At 45.4% G+C, this 19,762-nt stretch overlaps 2 protein-coding genes across 2 annotated transcripts; one reads left to right on the top strand and one right to left on the bottom strand.

Annotated features, from left to right (window-relative positions):
* Window positions 1-1,509: 1,509 nt before the first annotated feature.
* Window positions 1,510-2,683, top strand: LOC130124020 (complement C1q-like protein 3). Its single transcript, XM_056293383.1, has 2 exons — window positions 1,510-2,121; window positions 2,504-2,683. Exons 1-2 carry the CDS (start codon window positions 1,510-1,512, stop codon window positions 2,681-2,683), a joined length of 792 nt encoding a protein of 263 aa, XP_056149358.1.
* A 1,678-nt stretch (window positions 2,684-4,361) lies between these two features.
* pter (phosphotriesterase related) lies at window positions 4,362-7,276 on the bottom strand. The gene is made up of 4 exons (XM_056293635.1): window positions 6,843-7,276; window positions 6,092-6,357; window positions 5,758-5,898; window positions 4,362-5,592 (listed from the first exon to the last, which is right to left on the bottom strand). The coding sequence occupies exons 1-4, from the start codon at window positions 7,272-7,274 to the stop codon at window positions 5,382-5,384; spliced, it is 1,050 nt and encodes a 349-aa protein (XP_056149610.1). The 5' UTR covers window positions 7,275-7,276; the 3' UTR covers window positions 4,362-5,381.
* Between the last annotated feature and the right edge of the window lie 12,486 nt (window positions 7,277-19,762).

Raw genomic sequence — 19,762 nt, 5'->3', positions numbered from 1 at the left:
CTGAATATGGAGCTGTCAGGGAAGAGGAAAAGAGGACGGACAAAGAGGAGGTGTATGGATGTGGTGAGGGAGGACATGCAGGTGGTTGGTGTGACAGAGGAAGATGCAGAAGACAGGAAGAGATGGAAACGGATGATCAACTGTGGCGACCCCTAACAGGAGCAGCCAAAAGAATAAGAAACTCGTTCATACAACAATCCCCCCCCTCTCTCCAAACAAGCAAAGGTATCTGTCTTGATCCTTCCTGTTCATCCTACCCTTACATGGCAGTAAGGAGCCATCAAGTGCAGTGACATGCTCTGAATAGTGACTACGTGATCACAGCATCATCTGTCCTTGACCGCAAGGGTTAGCCCCTCATCACTCAAACCTTAAAAGAGCTCTTGTGCATTCTCTTCAGTGTTTATCATGAGGACAGGACTTAGTGAAGGACCTGAGTGGCAAATCTTTGTTTTTTTACTCCAAATTCCCTTGTGAGAATTTTAATTTCATCTCTGTTTCAACAATAATAACAAGAGAAAATATAGTGGCAACCATTAGTGGTGCAACAATGATATGTGACGAACAGTTAGCACTGCAAATCCCCCCCCCCTCTCTCTGTCTCTCTCTCTCTCTCTCTGTTTTCAGTGTAGATGTCTTAGCATTCAGCACGTTCGCATGAAAACACCCTCCTTTGCTGAAGTCCTGTATAGACCCTTTTTCCTCTCAATGGCTTAATAGATTTTCTCCAGATGATTAATTGGACAAGTGGAGGCTGCTGAGGTGTGACCAGGTACCAAAGTAGTAGTACACCCTTCATTTACCTCATTATGCTAGAGACCATTCTCATGCATTTTTGGGGGGCAAGTATTTATTCCAAATTGTGCGCCATTAAATTATTAAATTATTCTCTGAAGGAAATGGGTTTTCTAAAAGCATACAACACATATACAAAAACATGTTATGTGTATATTACATGATGGATTGTGCTGTTTTTCAATCCGCCGCGTTGTACTCCTTCCCCTTTCTAAAATTTTCAACTTTCGGTCTTTTGATTGAAGCAATGAATGGTTTGTTTTCCAATCAATCAGTGTGCCCCCCCCCCTCGCCCTCCCTCCCACTCCTGTCTCCAGATATGATCGAAGAGCAGGTTGCCTTTTAAATTCCAGTACATTCTCTTGTGGCACCCCGGTGGACGGAGACGTTTCCATCTGCGAGACTCCGTAGCGCGGATGAAAGATTATTTTAAATACTTCAAAACAAAACTTTTCTTTTCGCGATTCTTCTTTTTACTGCACATGTACACGCGTGCGCGCGCCAAGGGATGAACACCAAAGTGAACGGATGTCGTGGCGCGTAAAAGTTACCAGCGCTTATTTTCATGTATGAGAAATTAAACGATACATTATTCCCAAATTTCCAATAATACCCCAACGGAATTTTTTTCCCCCACCTCACGGCCAAATCGTGTTCAGAAGCAGGCTGGAAGAACATCCGCCTCGGAGGAGACGACGGGTCGGCAGAGGGCAGATGATGGCGGCCGGTGTTGGCGCGGCGCTGGCGCTGCTGCTGCTGGTTCTGGTCCCGGTCCTGGTCAGCTCCGCCGGCGGCCCGGCCCGCTACGAGATGCTCGGAGCCTGTCAGATGGTTTGCGACTCCCACGGGACCACGGCCACCTCGAAGACGAGCAACACCATCAAGGACAGCCGCTTGGTGCAGTCCTTGCCCACGCTGATCCAGGGTCCCAAAGGGGAGCCGGGGCGCACGGGTCGAACGGGTCCAAAGGGCTCGAGCGGTCAGCCGGGGCCACCCGGACCCGCTGGTCCCCAGGGTGAGAGAGGAGAAGCGGGCCCTAAGGGTTTACCCGGACCGCCCGGAGCCAGCGGCCCCGCCGGTGCCATCAGCGCGGCCACCTACAACACCGTCCCAAAGATCGCGTTTTACGCGGGGCTGAAAAAGCAACACGAGGGTTACGAAGTGCTGAAATTCGACGACGTGGTGACCAACCTGGGGAACCACTATGACCCGTCCACAGGGAAATTCACCTGCTCCATACCGGGGATTTACTTTTTTATCTACCATGTGCTGATGCGCGGCGGGGACGGCACAAGTATGTGGGCTGATCTTTGTAAAAACAACCAGGTGAGACTCTTATCATCGACGGTGTGGGCTTATTTCATGCTTTTTTGTCGTTATTAAAAGTATCAAAAATTAAACAATTACTTTGCGGTTCTGATCAACATTTACGCACAGCACAAGTTTTGTTTGTTTTTTCTGACACTCACTGTACAAACCGACACTGCCGATTGCCCTCAGGTGCTAAATTTGAAGACCGATTATTTATTTATTTTTCGTTGTTTGACGTGATAAAATTTGAATTGTGCTTTCAATGGGTCGGCGTCAACCACCGGTGATGGATCTACCCATATGGTTTTGGTATTCAGAAGTCAGCCATGGATCAAGAAGACATTGTATGTAACGTAGCAACTCATAATCAGCTGATGTTGAATGTGTCTCTGTACAGGTCAGAGCCAGCGCTATTGCGCAGGACGCCGACCAAAACTACGACTACGCCAGTAACAGCGTGGTCCTCCATCTGGAGCCTGGAGACGAGATTTACATCAAGTTGGACGGCGGCAAGGCGCACGGAGGGAACAACAACAAGTACAGCACGTTTTCCGGCTTCATGGTGTACGCCGACTGATCCGCGCAGCCGGGGGGGACACCTCTGCAACACTCCTCTGTCCATGTTTTACTTCTCTTTCACAGCCGACTGGATTACCAAACAGATGTCACCATTTCCATGCGTTGCAGTAACAGGGAGTTTTGCAGAGATCAAGTTTAAAGGTCGGCCAGCGGAACATTTAAAAGGGAGCTGTACAAAATGTGACTATGATAGTGAGAAAAAAATCAAAGAACATATTCTATAGTATACAGAGCATAGTTTCATATGACGTTATAACACTATGAATTTCCGTGTTTGACCATGATCATAGGTGGTTCTGACAAATATTCAGCTTCACCTGTGTAAAGTGGTTGTTGCGTCTGCATAACATTCGTATTGTAGCGAATTCGGGGGGCAGTCTGGGACCGCCACAGCCGGGACGCGAACCCGTGTCTCCCACTCCGCAAGAGACAACGTTAACCAGTCGACTAAAGGGTCCGACCCGTATGCAAGGACCAACGTGTCTACTTATCCATGCACGTTACACTACCCCCCCCCCCTTCGGGAAGCGCGTCCCCGAGCTTCAGCATATCAGCTCCCTCACGCGTCTGGGCACATGCGCTTCTGGTGGTCTCATGCGGTCTCACCATCCCAATTCTGACACCAATGTAGCGAATTCGGGGGGGCAGTCCGGGACCGCCACGGCCGGGACGCGAACCCGTGGCTCCCACTCCGCAAGAGACAACGTTAACCAGTTGTCCCGGCCGTGGCAATGGTCTCCCAGACTGCCCTCGGAATTCGCTCCAGTATAAAGCAGGTCACACAAGGCAGGTGTCCAGAGAGCAGAACCGGGTTTTTTTTTTAAAGGTGCTGACCTTCAGAACAAGAGAATAACCTTAAAATGTTTCAGAAGGCACTTCTAATGTGAAGTTATATTCATGAGCTGCTGTCTTAGTGTAGAAAATGACCCCCCCTCCGTCATTCTTATGAAGGGAAGTGAACTGGCCTAAAATTAAAATCACATCGCCGCCATTGTCTGCTTCCGGTGTGCGTTTGTCGTCGTATGTGCCTCATCAGCCCCAAAACATTTACGTTCTAGTGAAAGTGTCACAATGTGTAGCGCTGCATGATCATATATATATATATATATATATATATATATATATATATATATATATATATAAAAAGTCGAGGGGAATGCCAGTTCGGATTTTATCGTTTTCATCAACTGACCGTTGCAATGAGTCAGTGGGCCATCGATCGGAGTGGCCGTCGTCCATATGTAAACTCGGTGTAAAATGTATTCCTGTAATGGGTCATCTCCCATCGATCTCACTCCCAACCATCCCTACCAGTATTGTTGATGTGTCCCACAAGTAAACTAGAGACAGAAAAATCGACATTTTCTCACAGTGAATAGCGTAGAATACAGACCAACTGTACACAACAGCGCCCCCTAGAAATGTCAGGATTTACAGAGTTGTTGTGTATTGCAGTTGCATTAGTACGCAAGCTAAGTGGCTAACCGTGGATTCGCCAGAAGAAGCCGAGAGGCCGCCAATGACGTCAGATGGTACGGGGGGGGGGGTTTCATTCTCACAAAACTCATGAAACAAGAGAAATGTTTATAGTTCAGTGCGAGACATCCTCCGGGAAAATCTACATGGCTACATAGCTAGCTGTCCAAAAGCGACTCAATCAGCTGCAATCTCCAGTTTATTAATTTTGTTGATGTTTGTATTCAGTACGACTTTTATTTCTGTGAATTCGTGCTCACTGAAAATCTTGGGTGAACAAAGCTCTTGTTGATTCTTGGCTAGAAAGCCACAAGATCAGTTTGCCATAATGCCACACATTTTACATTGTATGTTGATACACAACATGCAAAATACACTGCCGCTAACTATCAGATTCTCCTGGAAGCTTTGTAATAGTAATAGCTGACCATGAATGGCCTGATGCGGCGATGCCATCGATCACGTAGTGAAGGCATCCTGTGAAGCCACCTGCTCTCAGACAAAAGGAGACCACGTCCTTCAGCAGCGTCTGACACCTCATCAAACAAGGCAGTTCAACATATCCACAAGCCGAGACTTAGGTCAAACCTTAATGTCCCAAAAAAAAAATCTTAAATATGAAACGCAAAGAAAACTGTTGACACTGACAAAGTCAATTAGCACCATGTCTGTGAGCATTATTACAAAATGCAGAGAACAGCCCTGAGCACAGAAATATACATCTTAGTCTTGGGTTACATTTGGATTACCAAAAATCAATTTTCTTTGGTCTCCGGCTCTCTTCAAAAAAGACGAATTTGGACATGAATGTTCATTGCCGTGGAATCAAAACCGTGTCCTTCAGCAGAGTTTGTTCCTCTTGAAAACTGTTACACTGTGATGTTTGCGCAAATATTTTGTCTACAATGTGAACCACATGCATCAATTCAAGTTTTGATTCATTCCTGCTTTCAGCTGTCTGAAATAAAAGTCTGTCAATAATTTCCTTTGATTCTAAGTTTTAACAAAGGGAATAATCAACGCATTTTTTTTTTTTTTGCCATGCTGAAAATTTAAAGCAAACAGTCGTGGTCACAATGAACTTGTGAAACGAGTGGCCGGAACCAGACCTCTTTCAGAGAATCTATTTCTGATTGTTCCAAAAGTAAGTGATGAATCAGCATGGAGTGTTAGGGTGCATCGTTTGATGATAAAATAACCACTACGTTCAACTTTACGCCTCATTTGAAGGTCAGCCAGCATTTGGGATTCTCGATGAGAATCTTGTCCACCTGGCTCTGGGAGATGCCCCTGGTCAGCATCTTCGGGGCGATGTTCTTCAGGATGTAAGAGTAGCCATGGCCTCCATACTTAGTCAGGCGGTTCTTGGTATGGATATCATGTGCAATCACAATCCTGTCTTCGTAGCCTTCCCTCACTAGCAATGCCAAGCTGTGGATGAACCCAAATACACACGCACACACACGCACAAACACACACACACACCGCCCCGTAGAAAGACACACCTCAAGATGAAATAAGTGAATTACTAAACATAAGGTGTAAAATGATGAATACGTATGACTTCTGTCTCCCTTCCTCTGTGTTGTTACTCACGTCTTGACTCTCTGGCTGTCACTTGGCATGTCCACCTTCAGGTTATAGGGGTAGTTCAGCATCTCTGTTCCAAACAGGTCATACTCCAAGTAACTCCCCAGCTTTGCATACTCAAGTAGCTCCCCATCATCAAATATGGTCCTACAGGATGAGAACAAAACAAGCCACGTAAAACAAAAGGAGGGGAGCAATTGCAAAAGGAAAAAAAATCATTTAGCTTTACTTCATTGCAAAGTTATTACAAGTGTAAAATATCACGCTCAATGTAGAGTGCCTATCTTCTTGGCTTTATAATTCTGAAAACTGTGCCGGCACATCCAGGGAGCCCTCTGACCTGTCCAGGTGTGACATAACAGTTTTGCTGATGTCACCGCCGGCCTCCTGGAGAATGCGGACAATCTCAGCGGGAGCAGCGGAATTCCGACCAGGATGGATGATGACTGGGCAACCCAGCTGGGCCTGAGCGTGAGCCGTGGCCCTCAGGACCTTCCTCTCGCTCTCTGTGATTGGCCAGCTTGTGCCAATCTCTCCAATCACACCGCAACGGATGTCAGTGCCGTCTGCTCCATGAAGCACCTCGCTGACAATGATGTCAGTGAGCTGAGAGGGCGAGAAATGGGGGTTGTGAGTTTTCAAGATAGACCCAATTCCTTGTTGTGTAAACTTGCCTTTCAATCAAACTGGATACTTTCACATAAGGTTACATAGGGCTTTGTTTGCCAACATGATATTACTGTACAATAATATCAGTGTTTCACACACATACACATACACACACACACACACACACACACACACACACACACACACACACACACACACACACACAAACATAAACACACAAGCTCGACGCCACATTTGGATTAGCAATACAGTGATGACTAAACTTTCTCCCTGAACAGAAACAATACTATACTTTTTTTTACAAAAGTGTTCTAAGCAGCCCTGCAAACAGAGACATGCATCTCGATGAAGATGGATAGATTTTGACGTTGACATGATAAATCAGTCTGGAGGTAACAGCATATGCAGAACTCTCCATCTTTCGACAGGTGCTTTTCTGCACACTTGGGACTGATACAAACCTTCTCCACAGTCATTTTTTTGGTGGCCTCTGTGTGGGTGCAGTCCACATAGTAACCTGCCCCTCCGATGATATGGACCCCAGTGTCCTTGGCCAGCTGCCTGAGAGTGGGCAGGTCACGGTCGATGCCAGTGGTGGTATTCTCTACGATGGTGCCCCCGCCGGCCTTCTTGTAGGCCAGCAGCTCCTCTCGCACTGCGTTGGTTTCCTGCTGCAGGAGCAGGTTCTCGTGGCTGCAGTACGGGTTCTGCCTTAACCAGAACATATGCTTCATCTGGAAGGGGTTCTCTGCCACCGCCTCATCACCTGGCGGCGGCGGGAAGTAGCAGCACTCGAAGGTCATTGTCAAGTGCTCATGGGTCATAGTGCGGCCTAGTTGGTCTGGGTCAACTGGACCCAGGACGGTCTGGACCTTGCCGCTCAGCTCTGACATGATGTTCTGAGAAGTATTCAAGAGCACAGTTTACAAAAAACGAATGTTAGCATTTCAATGTACTTAAAAGCTTTGCCATTATATAAAAGTCATACACCAAACAACCGGCTGAGTTTGCAAAGCCAAGTCTGACGCATGCGTAGAAGGGTTTGACAGCATTTGCTCAACAGGTTGTCCACAGAATGAATAGCCTGCAGCGAGGACTTTGGACCAGAATGCATAACCTGTGATAAAATTTCATTCTGTCCGGAAGCCGATAATGTTTTTAAAATGCAATGTGCTTATTTTTACAAACTTTATGTGCAGTATGCAGGCAGCTGTATCAAACCTGGTGCGTAGTGTTAACATTTAGTGCAGGAACGGCTGGTCAGAGTGCTATGAGCGAAACCGCATTTACGATGTGAAAACTCCAAAACAAATACTGAAATGTGAATTTAAACGTAAACTTATTTACCTTATATTATGAAAGACTTGCTGACAATCATTCGGTATAGCTGCCCCCCCCCCTCCGATTTCTGTTATAATCCCAAACGGATGAATGGCGACCCTGGAGTAACAGACCCACATCTCGCGGGATAATGGTTTGTCGCGAGAATAGTGGCAATTTTTTTTAACGATGACAACGCTACTTTATATTCCAAATAGCATAAAAATCAAAAGGTGGTGGATGCAAATTTTTTATATAAAAACTGTTATTTCGGAACCCTTTGATGGATTTTTGTTGGCTAATACTGCAAAGTCTTTAATTTATACACGGAAACAAACACCAATTGGCAAAGTAAAAAGAGTCACACGAGGGAATCATGAGAGTTGAATACTAAGTGAGTGAAATGAGTATTGATTTAACTAGATGTGTGGAAAACCCACTGTCCCATTAGAACTTGGAGGGGGGGGGCCCACAACTCTCGTTTGACCATTTTATACACAGATCATCAACACACACCAGAATTTTAGGCGTAGACACAACTCCTATCTATACACAAGTTTGCGAGCAAATTGATTAGATAACCTTAACTGTGATTGCAGCTGTCACTCAAAAACGCTCCAACTGCAAAGTTCACGAACTTGATTATAAAACACGAAATGACATAATAAATCAGCTGTGCTGGTTTCCATATTGCAATCGGCCTTGAAACCGACAGATGGTCAGCGCTGCATTTTTTCAACGACTGCGCTGTAGTATCCATCTCAGTGAGCCTCCCTGCTGATGGTGTAAGAAATCACCATCCCCGGTTGTCTTCTAGTTTCTGTATAGACAGATTATGAGACAATATGTCCCCTGGGCACAGATACCCCCAAAAGTCCTACCACCACCACTAGCACGGGTACACTCAATTAACGCCAGCAGCAAAGAAACAAAATATAGATCTCTCTGCTAAAAATATGGTATCAGTTAAAGCCATTTTCAATATTAACAAAGGCGTCCAAAAAAAAAAACAAACAATGACAGCAAGCTGTCGGGAGTGATATAGTCCTCCAGCTCAGTGCTGAAAAGTTAATAACAACGACTTCACATAGAGGTTTCGTTTTAGGTGCCCCCTGGGCCTGTGCCCGCCGGGCCCATTCGGTGATCCATCCATGGGGAAGCTGACTTCTCTGTAGATTTCCGCTTGGCACTTGCTCATCAGAAGTTAGCTGCCTTCGTCGGTAGGCAAGGTTATGTTATAAGACCGAGGAAAGTGCTGGCCTCAAAGCCTGGCACATGTTTCAATGTCACTGCATGCAACGCCGCCATTCCTCTCCTCATAACCCCACAATACCAATCCCTGCAGCGCTCCTCATTAGTGACAGATGAGGACGTGTCACCCCGTTCACCAGCGTGGCCGTTAGGTGCTCCACATAGACATGACTGGAGGACGAGTTTGATGAGCGATGACTAAAATAAGCCCTCGCAACCCCAGTGACCTGCGGAGAGACATCTCAGTCAATAACAAGTAAATACCATAAGGGACCAAGTGATGACCGAGGGGAGCGGGATTTGGTGCATAGTCTATTTTGAATTTCAATCCGACTTCTTGCACAACTTTCAGTCTGTGGTTGCTAGATATGACTCAAATATCACCGGATGTCCTTTTTAAAAAAAATTCGATGTGCACTGTGGTAAGATCTTGTGAAGGGAGAGGGATGTGGAAAATTCTCAGTCTTCGCTTTTCTCCATGCTGATTTTCACGGTATGTCCGCTGCAAAGCCAAGCATCAGTCTTTACCTTTTCTTTTCACCTCTGCATATAGCTTGTACCAAAAATATAAAGGCTTCACCCCTACTTTACAAACGGAGGCCCATTTAGGTTCCTCTCCCATTGGGCATTGTAGACACAGTGTGGGGCTCTGACGCCCTCTGCAGGCGTAATATAAGAACTCACATATATGTTAGTCAGCAGATCTGATATTTCAAGTCTATCGAGGGTTATTGCTCTTACAAGTTTGGTATAACAATATGTGTGTCCTAATGTGCTATACTGTATTAATATGTGGGGTTTACTGGGTGGATGGTGGTGGTGGTAATGGGGGGGGGGTGCAAAAATATGAGTTGAGGCAAAAAAAAATTATCAGTTAATGTGTACGGCATCAACTTTTACCTCCAAATGACTATATTAATGACTATCATGAAGGGGGGGGGATCATAGACCCACATTACCAAACATGTCTATGAGCTGCAGAATGACCCACAGCGACCTACTTCTCTCAGAGGCCCCAGGATACACTATTGGCTTTGACATGTGTCAAATGTGTTGCCAAATGGTTTGGTTTTCAACAAATAGATTTTTTTTTGGACGATGAGAAAAAGTCACTAGACCTTCGTAACAATTTTGACTCATATCAGGGTATACATTTTGGCTGAAAGACCCGTTTTTAAAATGAAATAAAAGTGCACAGGACCTCAAGTGCTAATGACATGGAGTTGGGTGAGAAAGAAGCTGGTTGAAGCTGGTTGGCGAGATGCACCAAAGCGTGCAACACGGCTCATCAGAGCCGGTATGATAGGGCCTGTGTTTGTCTATGGCCATCACCTTTATCTCAGTGAAAACACTTGTAAACTCTCATTTGTCAGCTCAGTAACAAGGCTACAGACGATAACTAGCCCAGACAATTACACACACAAAAAAGGACAAATACGTGTCATCTAGTACCACGCTTCTCGGTTGTTCTGTGTTTACTAGGGTTGGTGTTCTTGTTCTTTAATTTCCTTTTTCAAACAGGCTGTGTTTTCCATCTTTCCCCTTGGCCTGCTTCAGCTAAATTGCTTTACGGCCGTGGTAAAGACTTGTTTGAGCAGGACCGCATGTCAGGTAATGAAAGAGGCGTTTCTTGCTGATGATAATCGAGAGCTTTTTGTGTGACGAGGTCTTCACTCTCGCCACAGTACGATGCTTTCTATCCTTTCTTGTTATGAGTTTGATGGATGATGGGAATGTTGTGCAGCGTATCGGGCTAAAAGGTGGCATTTGTACAGCCTGGTTGCTTCTCTGTAGTTATTGTTATACAACACATCGGGTGTTGCAACAATTTGTGCTAGCTTGTCGGAAATGCCCTACCCCGGTAACCCTAACCCTGCCTTAACCCTAACCCGCGCATGCGCAACAACACTTTCACACGATGGGCAGGACGAAACCATAAAACGTCCGCGCTTCATGGGTCTGTTGACCCTTATGGGGAAGTCACCTCGCCGACCCCGTCAGGTCGAACCTGGCTTCTTATTGGAGCATTTATCTATTTATCTGCTCGTGGTTCACATTTTTGGTGCCCCCCCCCCCCAACTCACCCGAGAGGCCTCAAGTGCGTCACCTCAAACGCGATCATGTGAATCGGTCCACACGGCCGCGTCCATGGAGAATGCTGAGATAAGCGATTATGGCAGACTAAGCCAGCATGAAATCCCCTCCCCGTCCTCAGTAGCTGAGGCGTTTCTACCAGAGACACATGTTTACACCCGTAAATAAACGTATTATTGGATAAATCCCCCAGAATATAGACACAGATATGGAAATGATTAAAAAAAAAGTAATGTGGGGATTTTACTCGCATGCCAAGTTAGTCTTATGTCAAACACCAAACGTGTTGTTTAAGCCCGTGTTAACTCTTTCCTACAGCTCAGGTTCAGCTCCAAGTAGAGCAGATCAGAATGCACCTTACTTCCGTTTTTCCGGTTTCGACCTCATTTTTATCTGTGCTCATAAAAAAAAAACCACTTAAAAAACACACCATAGATTTCCAGATGTTTTCATTTTACCCATCATGCAGACTTAGTAAGTCATGTCAGCCGATGTTAGTGAACTCAGAAGGAAACACACGAATTATTACTAAATATGCATGGCTCTCACTTCAGTATCTCTATGACATCTTAAACATTATTGAACTTGGACAGGCTGGGCTCGGTTTTATTATTTTTTTTTTCAAGAAATCAGCCCTTGACATATTTATATTTTATGTTACAAGCATGCTTCAGAATAAAAGGAAGAAAAATTCTTAACAAAATTGTTAAGAGTTGAAATGGAGAGCTGAAGTCTTGACAGGAGGTCTGGAGAGAGCAGACCTCTCATCAGTTAAAACAGCATTATTCAGAAGTGTTACCACTTGATCAGAGGTCTTATATACTACTACTACTACTGCTACTGCTACTACTACTGCTACTACTACTGCTACTACTACTACTACTACTGCTACTACTACTACTACTGCTACTGCTACTACTGTTACTACTACTACTACTACTACTACTACTACTACTAATATATCAATCTTTTATAGCACTTTTCTAACACTCAGTCGTTTTACCATAAGCGGGGTGAAACAAGACAACAGATAAACATAACACAGACATACAGGGGTGGATGGGAAGGGGGGCTACGAGAGGGAGAAGCGGCAGCCACACACGATACCAACAGCGCTCTCCCACTTAAACACATACAAAAGGGCAAGAAAAACAAAAAACAGCAGCACTGTGGACGTTGATTTCTGTAGGGGTTTACTCCTGTAGCCTATTCCTCTCCTGAGGTATCCACTAGGCAGTGGCACTGTTTAACCCCTAGCTAGGGGTTACTACCATGACTGCTACTACTACTACTACTACTACTCCACCTGCTACTACTACTACTCCACCTGCTACTACTACTACTACCACTACTGCTACCTCTATTACTACTACTACTAATTACACTACCACTACCACTACTACTGCTACTGCTACTGCTACTGCTACTGCTACTGCTACTGCTACTACTAATTCTACCACAAATACTTATAATATCAGTAGTGGCAGCAGTAGGAGCAGTCATAGCTGTAATAACAGTATCAATAATGGTACTTTTCATTACAAGATCAAATAGAGCCATTAGCGTATGAAACCCAAGCCAGTCCCTTTCCCCTGCAGTGTAAAGTTGGACTGTGGGTTTTGTTGGCGGTGGTAAAATATTGTCCCGTTGGCAGTGGTGAAATACCGTCCTGGCGCATATCTGTTTTTCTTCATTATCGAGAGTGCCCCCAAATTTTCCTTGGTGGATCCGTAACCATGTAATTCAGTTTCTTTGGCACATGAAGGGGTCACACAAATCAATGATGCGCTCGCACACATGACAAGCCAGATGTCCACAAGTCGTCCCCTTTCATGTAGTGTGGCATATAAACTCAGAGGTCAGAGGAAGAGCATCACAGTCTTCGGAGCACACCACTACCTCAGGACCAAGACGCCAGCTTTCTGACATGTCTGCGAAGACACTGCTCCTGGCCTCTGCGGTCTTAGTGGCAGTCAGTGTCATTGCTTATGGCAAACCAGTAAATCAAATGGAGGCCTTCTGCAGAGTTGTCTGGTGAGATGTCATTAGTTTTTGAGTGATTGCTGGCGATCTGAGTTTGACCTAAAGCAATTTATGACCGGGGTGAATGCGGGAAAAAAAAGGAGTGGTGAGAGATAATGCATAATGCAAAATATGCACAGGAATAAATACATTTGAATTTCACCCGTTCCTTCCCCAGGCTGTTTGGAGTGCGTTGTTCTCAGATAAACAAGACCCTTTTATCCCAGATTAAGATTATGGAGAATTACAAGGTAAGAACCCCGTCGCATTGGACTTTCAAAACCAGAGAAGCTTTATTTTAACATTCTGGGATACTATCTCTCCAACCAAGTGTTATTTTGATGCTTTAAGGTAGAGCCCACCTCATGTGCTTAACAAACTTATGAAAGATGGGGGGAGGTGTTTTAACAGTTACACTACATTTCATTTGAGAGCATGCAATTTACTGCAGCTTTCCATGCATTTTGATCCAGCTTGGAAAAATGTCTCCATCCCTTATTGAGGCCAATCACACCTCCTTAAACGGCCAGATGGAGCGGCTCAATTTCACCATGCTCCCCACAAAAACGGGTGTGGGCTGCACTGTCGGAGTAAGTCCAATGCTTTTGCAGTTTAGTAACGTTCATTCTTAAATGATCTCCGGGAGGACACTTTACTGTGGCGTAAAGCTTGATGAGCACATTTGATGTTGTTGTCGTTGTTTTATAAATGTTGTTCAGGGTTCATCCACATCTGAGGTGTGGTGCAGCGAGTTTGATAATAGCACCAACTATTGCAATCTCTACAATGTCATCCATGGTAAGTTTTTTTCTTGGAGGTCATTGGCCGCTGTATCCTATCAGCATTTCCGCTCACATCATATACAGTCCAATTATTCTAATTCAATGACGGGGAGGAGGGGGGGGGACCCCAAACAAATTAGTCGTGTCCACCGAGGAAATGTTTTCTTTGGCACATCTTTTTCATCTTCGCTTGAATTGTCGAGTATTGAAGCTGCAGAAATCGTAATCACAAATGGATGCCCTCATTTCAGTCAGGACCACTTTAGTCGAAGAAAACTTTTATTGCCATCTGCCGTCGTTGTATATGGTGGTATGGCTCTGTTCTGGGAGCCTCCCCTGCCCTTTCTATGTGCATGCGTGGACAGCTTAAGACAGGGAGCGCAGCAGCAAAGATCCCCACCCACCCCCACCCACAGGGTGCAGAAGAGAGCAGACATCAATGACAACAGTAATGACATTGATTAAGTCAGATGCAGCATGAAAAGGAGGCGCAGGGGTGGAGGCGGGCAGAAGAGGCAGGAAGGGTAGGCAGGCCAAAGCAGCTCAAATAAGGCGCCCTGAATGAGATTTGCCAATTGGATGCATAGATGGGAACCAGCTGAGCCATCGGCTGAGCTAGCTGGGATTGTGGGCTGAGTTTGACTTCGTGGCCTGCCTGAACTAACACCACCCACAATGTTTCACACTTTTTCTGTCTTTTTATGAGGAGACACGCTTGACCCGGGAGGGGGGGGGGGCACATTACTGCCAGTTACACCCATGCATGGTGATCTTGTTTGCATGTGTTCAGAGTCACAAAATGTTGTTGGCCGGTTGAGTCATTAAGTCATTACGTGCCCTTGTTTGCATCCTCAGTCATTCTTAACGTGTCACTTTTCTGCCTTATAGCAAGCGGGCTCAGCTCTGCTCCAGGCTATACTGAGTACACAAATGAATGGCTCTGCCTGGGATATGGACTTGCCGCTTGCAAAGGCTGACTGACAAGACACCGTTACTTCTAGAGCTCGTTCTGTCATTCAGGACATGTTAATATATGGACTGCAGTCTAACATTTGCACCGTGCATGTAATGTCATTCTATGCTATCAATGTAACGCTACACAGACTCAATAAACATGTTGGGAGCAAAGGCGTTCTCAGTACTATTCTGTGTTTATCCTACCCCACGAGATTTCCCCAGTTTGTCCTGAAATATTCTGTGTTTATCCTACCCCACGAGATTTCCCCAGTTTGTCCTGAAATATTCTGTGTTTATCCTACCCCACGAGATTTCCACAGTTTGTCCTGAAATATTCTGTGTTTATCCTACCCCACGAGATTTCCACAGTTTGTCCTGAAATATTCTGTGTTTATCCTACCCCACGAGATTTCCACAGTTTGTCCTGAAATATGAAAATGTGATGCTCAAATGAAAAGACCAATGGTCTTTGGTCCGTTCACATCTTCCTTTCCGTTCATTTTCCTCCGCCTTTAGTGAGACAAGACAGAGACACACAATTTGAGTGTAATCATCATACAAGTTGAATATCCTCTGAATGTGATTGTAGATTTTAGCTTGACAAACTACTTTTCCCTACGGTGTCAGAATATATTTGAATATGGTGTAATCACTTTCCTTGGCCAGCATTTACATGCACTGATGTGCATATTGTTGTTAGCGTGGTAATCAAATGTGCTTTACTAGTTTTACAAATGCTATTTAAAGGTGATTACTGAATGAACTCGTAACGGAAACTGAAGCCAAGAGGTCATCATGGCCTCATGGTTTCATTTGAACACATTTCAGAGGTAAAAAAAACAAAAAACAAAACAAAACAAAACAAAACAAATCAAATCAAATGGCAGGGCGTCCGGATGGTGTGGCGGTCTGTTCCGTTGCCTACCAGCACGGGGATCGCCAGTTCGAACCCCCGTGTTACCTCCGGCTTGGTCGGGCGTCCCTACAGACAAAATTGGCCGTGTCTGTGGGTGGGAAGCCGGATGTGGGTATGTGTCCTGGTCGCTGCACTCGCACCTCCTCTGGTCGGATGAGGTGCCTGTTCGGGAGGGAGGGGGAACTGGGGGGACTATTGTGATCCTCCCACGTGCTATGTCCCCCTGGCGAAACTCCTCACTGTCTGGTGAAAAGAAGCGGCTGGTGACTCCACATGTATCGGAGGAGGTATGTGGTAGTCTGCAGCCCTCCCCGGATCGGCAGAGGGGGTGGAGTAGTGACAGGTGCGGCTCGGAAGAGTGGAGTAATTGGGCAGATACAATTGGGGAGAAAAAGGGGGAGGGGGAATCCAGACACACAAAAAAAGAACAAATGGCAAGGGATACCAAGACCAAAGTTGACCAACAAATTTTACCAAAAAGTTTTACGTATGCTGGAATTCAGTGGATGAAACCCCAAGTTAGAAGGAAGTTGTTTATCTGCACGATTGTGATAGAGGCTGACACAATGTGAACAACCACATTAGTACATTCGCACACAGGACACGGAGGTGAGTGACTGAATGTTTGTGTAGCTGTAGATGTGCACAAGTCAGAGAGACAGTGACTCACACACGCTGACTCTGATGGACGGTGACCTTTCTCACATGTATGTAATGTGCACAGCTAAATGTGAGCACTATAGAATAATTTACATCCACATAATCTACACTGCAGAGAAATACTGAATTAAATGCATGGAGTGAATTATTTACTTAACAACATTATGGCTGAGTAGGGGTTTCAGATAGTATTGCATTACGACATTGTCGATAGGCGTTTCACACATATTGACAACACAACAATAAGCTACATTCTGGCAGTGATGCTGTACTCATTTGTCTTGGACTGACAATGGTAATGACACTTGGTGTGGTACTGGTGATGAATTGTATATTTAGTAGCATGATGATGATGATGATTTTGCAGTTTATGTTTGTCTGCAAAGATTGTGCTCTCTGTGTTTATGATGCTAATAATAATAATAACAATATTAATAATAATAATCATGACACTTATGTAGCGTTTTTCTAGACACCCAAAGCACTTCACATTGAAGGGGCCGGGTAATTCACCTCAACCACCACCAATGTGTAGCACCCACCTGGGTGATGCACGGCAGCCATTTTGCACCAGAACGCTCACCACACATCAGCTTGAGGTGGAGAGGGAGGAATCATTGAGCCAGTTACATGGGGGGATGATTAGGTGGCCAGATGGAGAGAGCCAGGTTGGGAATTTTGCCAGGACACCGGGGAACCTCCTACTTTTTGGGATCTTTAATGACCACAGTGAGTCAGGACCTCGGCTTAACGTCTCATCCGAAGGACGGCATCTCCTACAGCACAGAGTCCCCGTCACTGCACTGGGGCATTGCGATTTGATATTTGTTGTTTTTATTAGGACCAGAGAGAAGACTGCCCCCTACTGGCCCACCAACACCACTTCCGGCAGCAGCTCAGTTTTACCAAGAGGTCTTCCATCCAAGTACTAGCCAAGCCCATACCTGCTTAGCTTCTGTCATTTGACAGAGCCAGGGTATGGCTACCAGCAAACAAACAAGCTTTATTTTACGAGCAATAAGACCATCAGCATTAGTAGTTTATCTCATCATGACTGACAGATAAAGCACCCGAAGGGTTAGTGTTATGACTGTGAGAGCTTTGCTTATTTTGGACACCCCAACATGGATCAAATTTTTCTGATGAGTCAGACTAGGCTAAATTTACAAGGCCATGCTGCTGTCAGCTGACAGGCGGATTGAGAAGGATCCAAAACCTCCTCAAGTCCTCTGCTTAAATATCAAGTGAAAACATCCTGGGAAGCTGAGGTGTACCCCTCTATCACTGATAACAGCCCCGCTTTCCATCTAATCACACATTTTTGTTTTTTCATCTTTTTCAGAATTTGCAGGCAGCAAATGGGGAGTTTTAATACTCTTTAAAAAAAAACAAGCGACAGGAAATGGGATGTATTCGCATGAGGCGGCCTGCAGAAGCTCTGGTTACATTGATATGTGGCAAATGTGTTTTCTGTGAAGGGATTTGATATGCAGTCATTCAGTCACTCCGTCTGCCTGGAAACCTGTGTCACCATTTCATTTCAGCGAGTCCCATGTTGGCACTTGCCTTGGGAGATCATGCAAATGGTGTGTGATCACATCGGCTCTCCAATCAGCTGGATGGAAGGAAAGCAGCCTAGACCAGAGATGACTTATAAGCACCCAAAGTTATTTATCACCAAAACTGGGTCCTATGGACCTTACTCCAGCTATCAGATTCAAGAGAAAACACTTCAGAAAGTAGATCCGTTTGGGACTTTAAAATGAATTTTGCCTTCGTTTTAATGTCAGACTTGAGCAGACGAGATATGTAAGTCAATATGAGATGCCAACTCATATGGGATGCATAAGGAATCGTAAAATAACCCTTGTGGTGCTTTATTTGCCTGTCTTAGTCACTCATGATGAGATAAACTACTAATGCTGATGGTCTTGTTGCTCGGAAATAAAGTTTAGTTTGTTTGTTTGTTTTTTTGTTTTTTAAAAAAATTTTTTGGCTTTCCCCCCCTTATTCTCCCCAATTGTATCCGGCCAATTACCCCAGGCTTCCAAGCCATCCTTTGCTGATCCGGGGAGGGCTGCAGACTACCACATGCCTCTTCTGATGCATGTGGAGTCACCAGCCGCTTCTTTTCACCTGACAGTGAGGAGTTTCACCGGGGGGACGTAGCACATGGGAGGATCACGCTAATCCCCCCCCCCCAGTTCCCCCTCCCCACTGAACAGGCGCCCCGACCGACCAGAAGAGGCGCTAATGCAGCGACCAGGACACATACCCACATCCGGCTTCCCACCTGCAGACACGGCCAGTTGTGTCTGTAGAGACGCTCGACCAAGCCGGAGGTAACACGGGGATTCAAACCACCGATCTCCAGTTAGTTTCTTGTCCCCAATTGAACAATCTCGGTCCCAGTTGGCACATTACACCTAGCGGACGCCATCTCAGGACGTAGACACATAACCCATACAGTGGCCCAATGATTCAAAATGCTCCTACAGAAGACAGCAATACCGACCAGACACCATTAAAAACCAAACATGAGCAAGAAGGTGCACATAGTATGACACTGTTATATGTGTCTAAATTTGGAGGCATGAAGTCGAGAAATTCCTCATCAAGTTTCAACGAAGGCAAAACGAACGAGTACTGCCCATCTTCAAGTTGCTTTTCCATTTCCTGGGCCATTTGCTACTTACTGTAGGCATTTGACAGTCCCCTCATTTGATATTCCTGTTATTTGTGAGGATCCCCTTGACCATAACGTCCAACCAGGGAACTGTTAGGCTAAAATCATCCCAAAAACATTGTTTAAAAGATAAAGATTTACCATATATGTAATAACACGGAGCTGGTGGTGTGTTTCAGCCTGTCCTGTTAGGAGGCCACAACAACGAGGGATGATTTGGAGACCATATACAAGTGGGACCTAAAATGCTTCAGCTTGCCACATAAAGAAATCACTGGGCGGCACGGTGGTCCAGTGGTTAGCGCTGTCACCTCACAACAAGAAGATCTTGGGTTCGAGCCCTGGGGTTGTCCAACCTTGGGGGGCTCATCCCAGGTCGTCCTCTGTGTGGAGTTTGCATGTTCTCCTCGTGTCTGTGGTGGGTTTTCTCCAGGTGCTCCGTTCCCCCTCACCATCAAAAAGATATGCATGTTAGGGTTAATACTCCTTCCTGTCTGTGCCCCTGACCGAGGCAATGGAAAGAAGAACTGGAGTTGGTCCCCGGCTCTGCACGGTGGCTGCCCGCTACACAGCCAGGGTGGGTTAAATGCAGAAGAAGAATTTCCCCACGGGGATTAATAAAGTAGTAAAAAAAAAAAAGAAGAAATTTCTTTCAGTCCTTCTTCATTAGTTGATCGGCTTATGGCTTATGAT

This window comes from Lampris incognitus, chromosome 14, assembly GCF_029633865.1.
Source record: "Lampris incognitus isolate fLamInc1 chromosome 14, fLamInc1.hap2, whole genome shotgun sequence".
In the NCBI taxonomy this organism is placed as follows: domain Eukaryota; kingdom Metazoa; phylum Chordata; class Actinopteri; order Lampriformes; family Lampridae; genus Lampris; species Lampris incognitus.
This window is presented reverse-complemented; position numbering and strand designations above follow the sequence as displayed.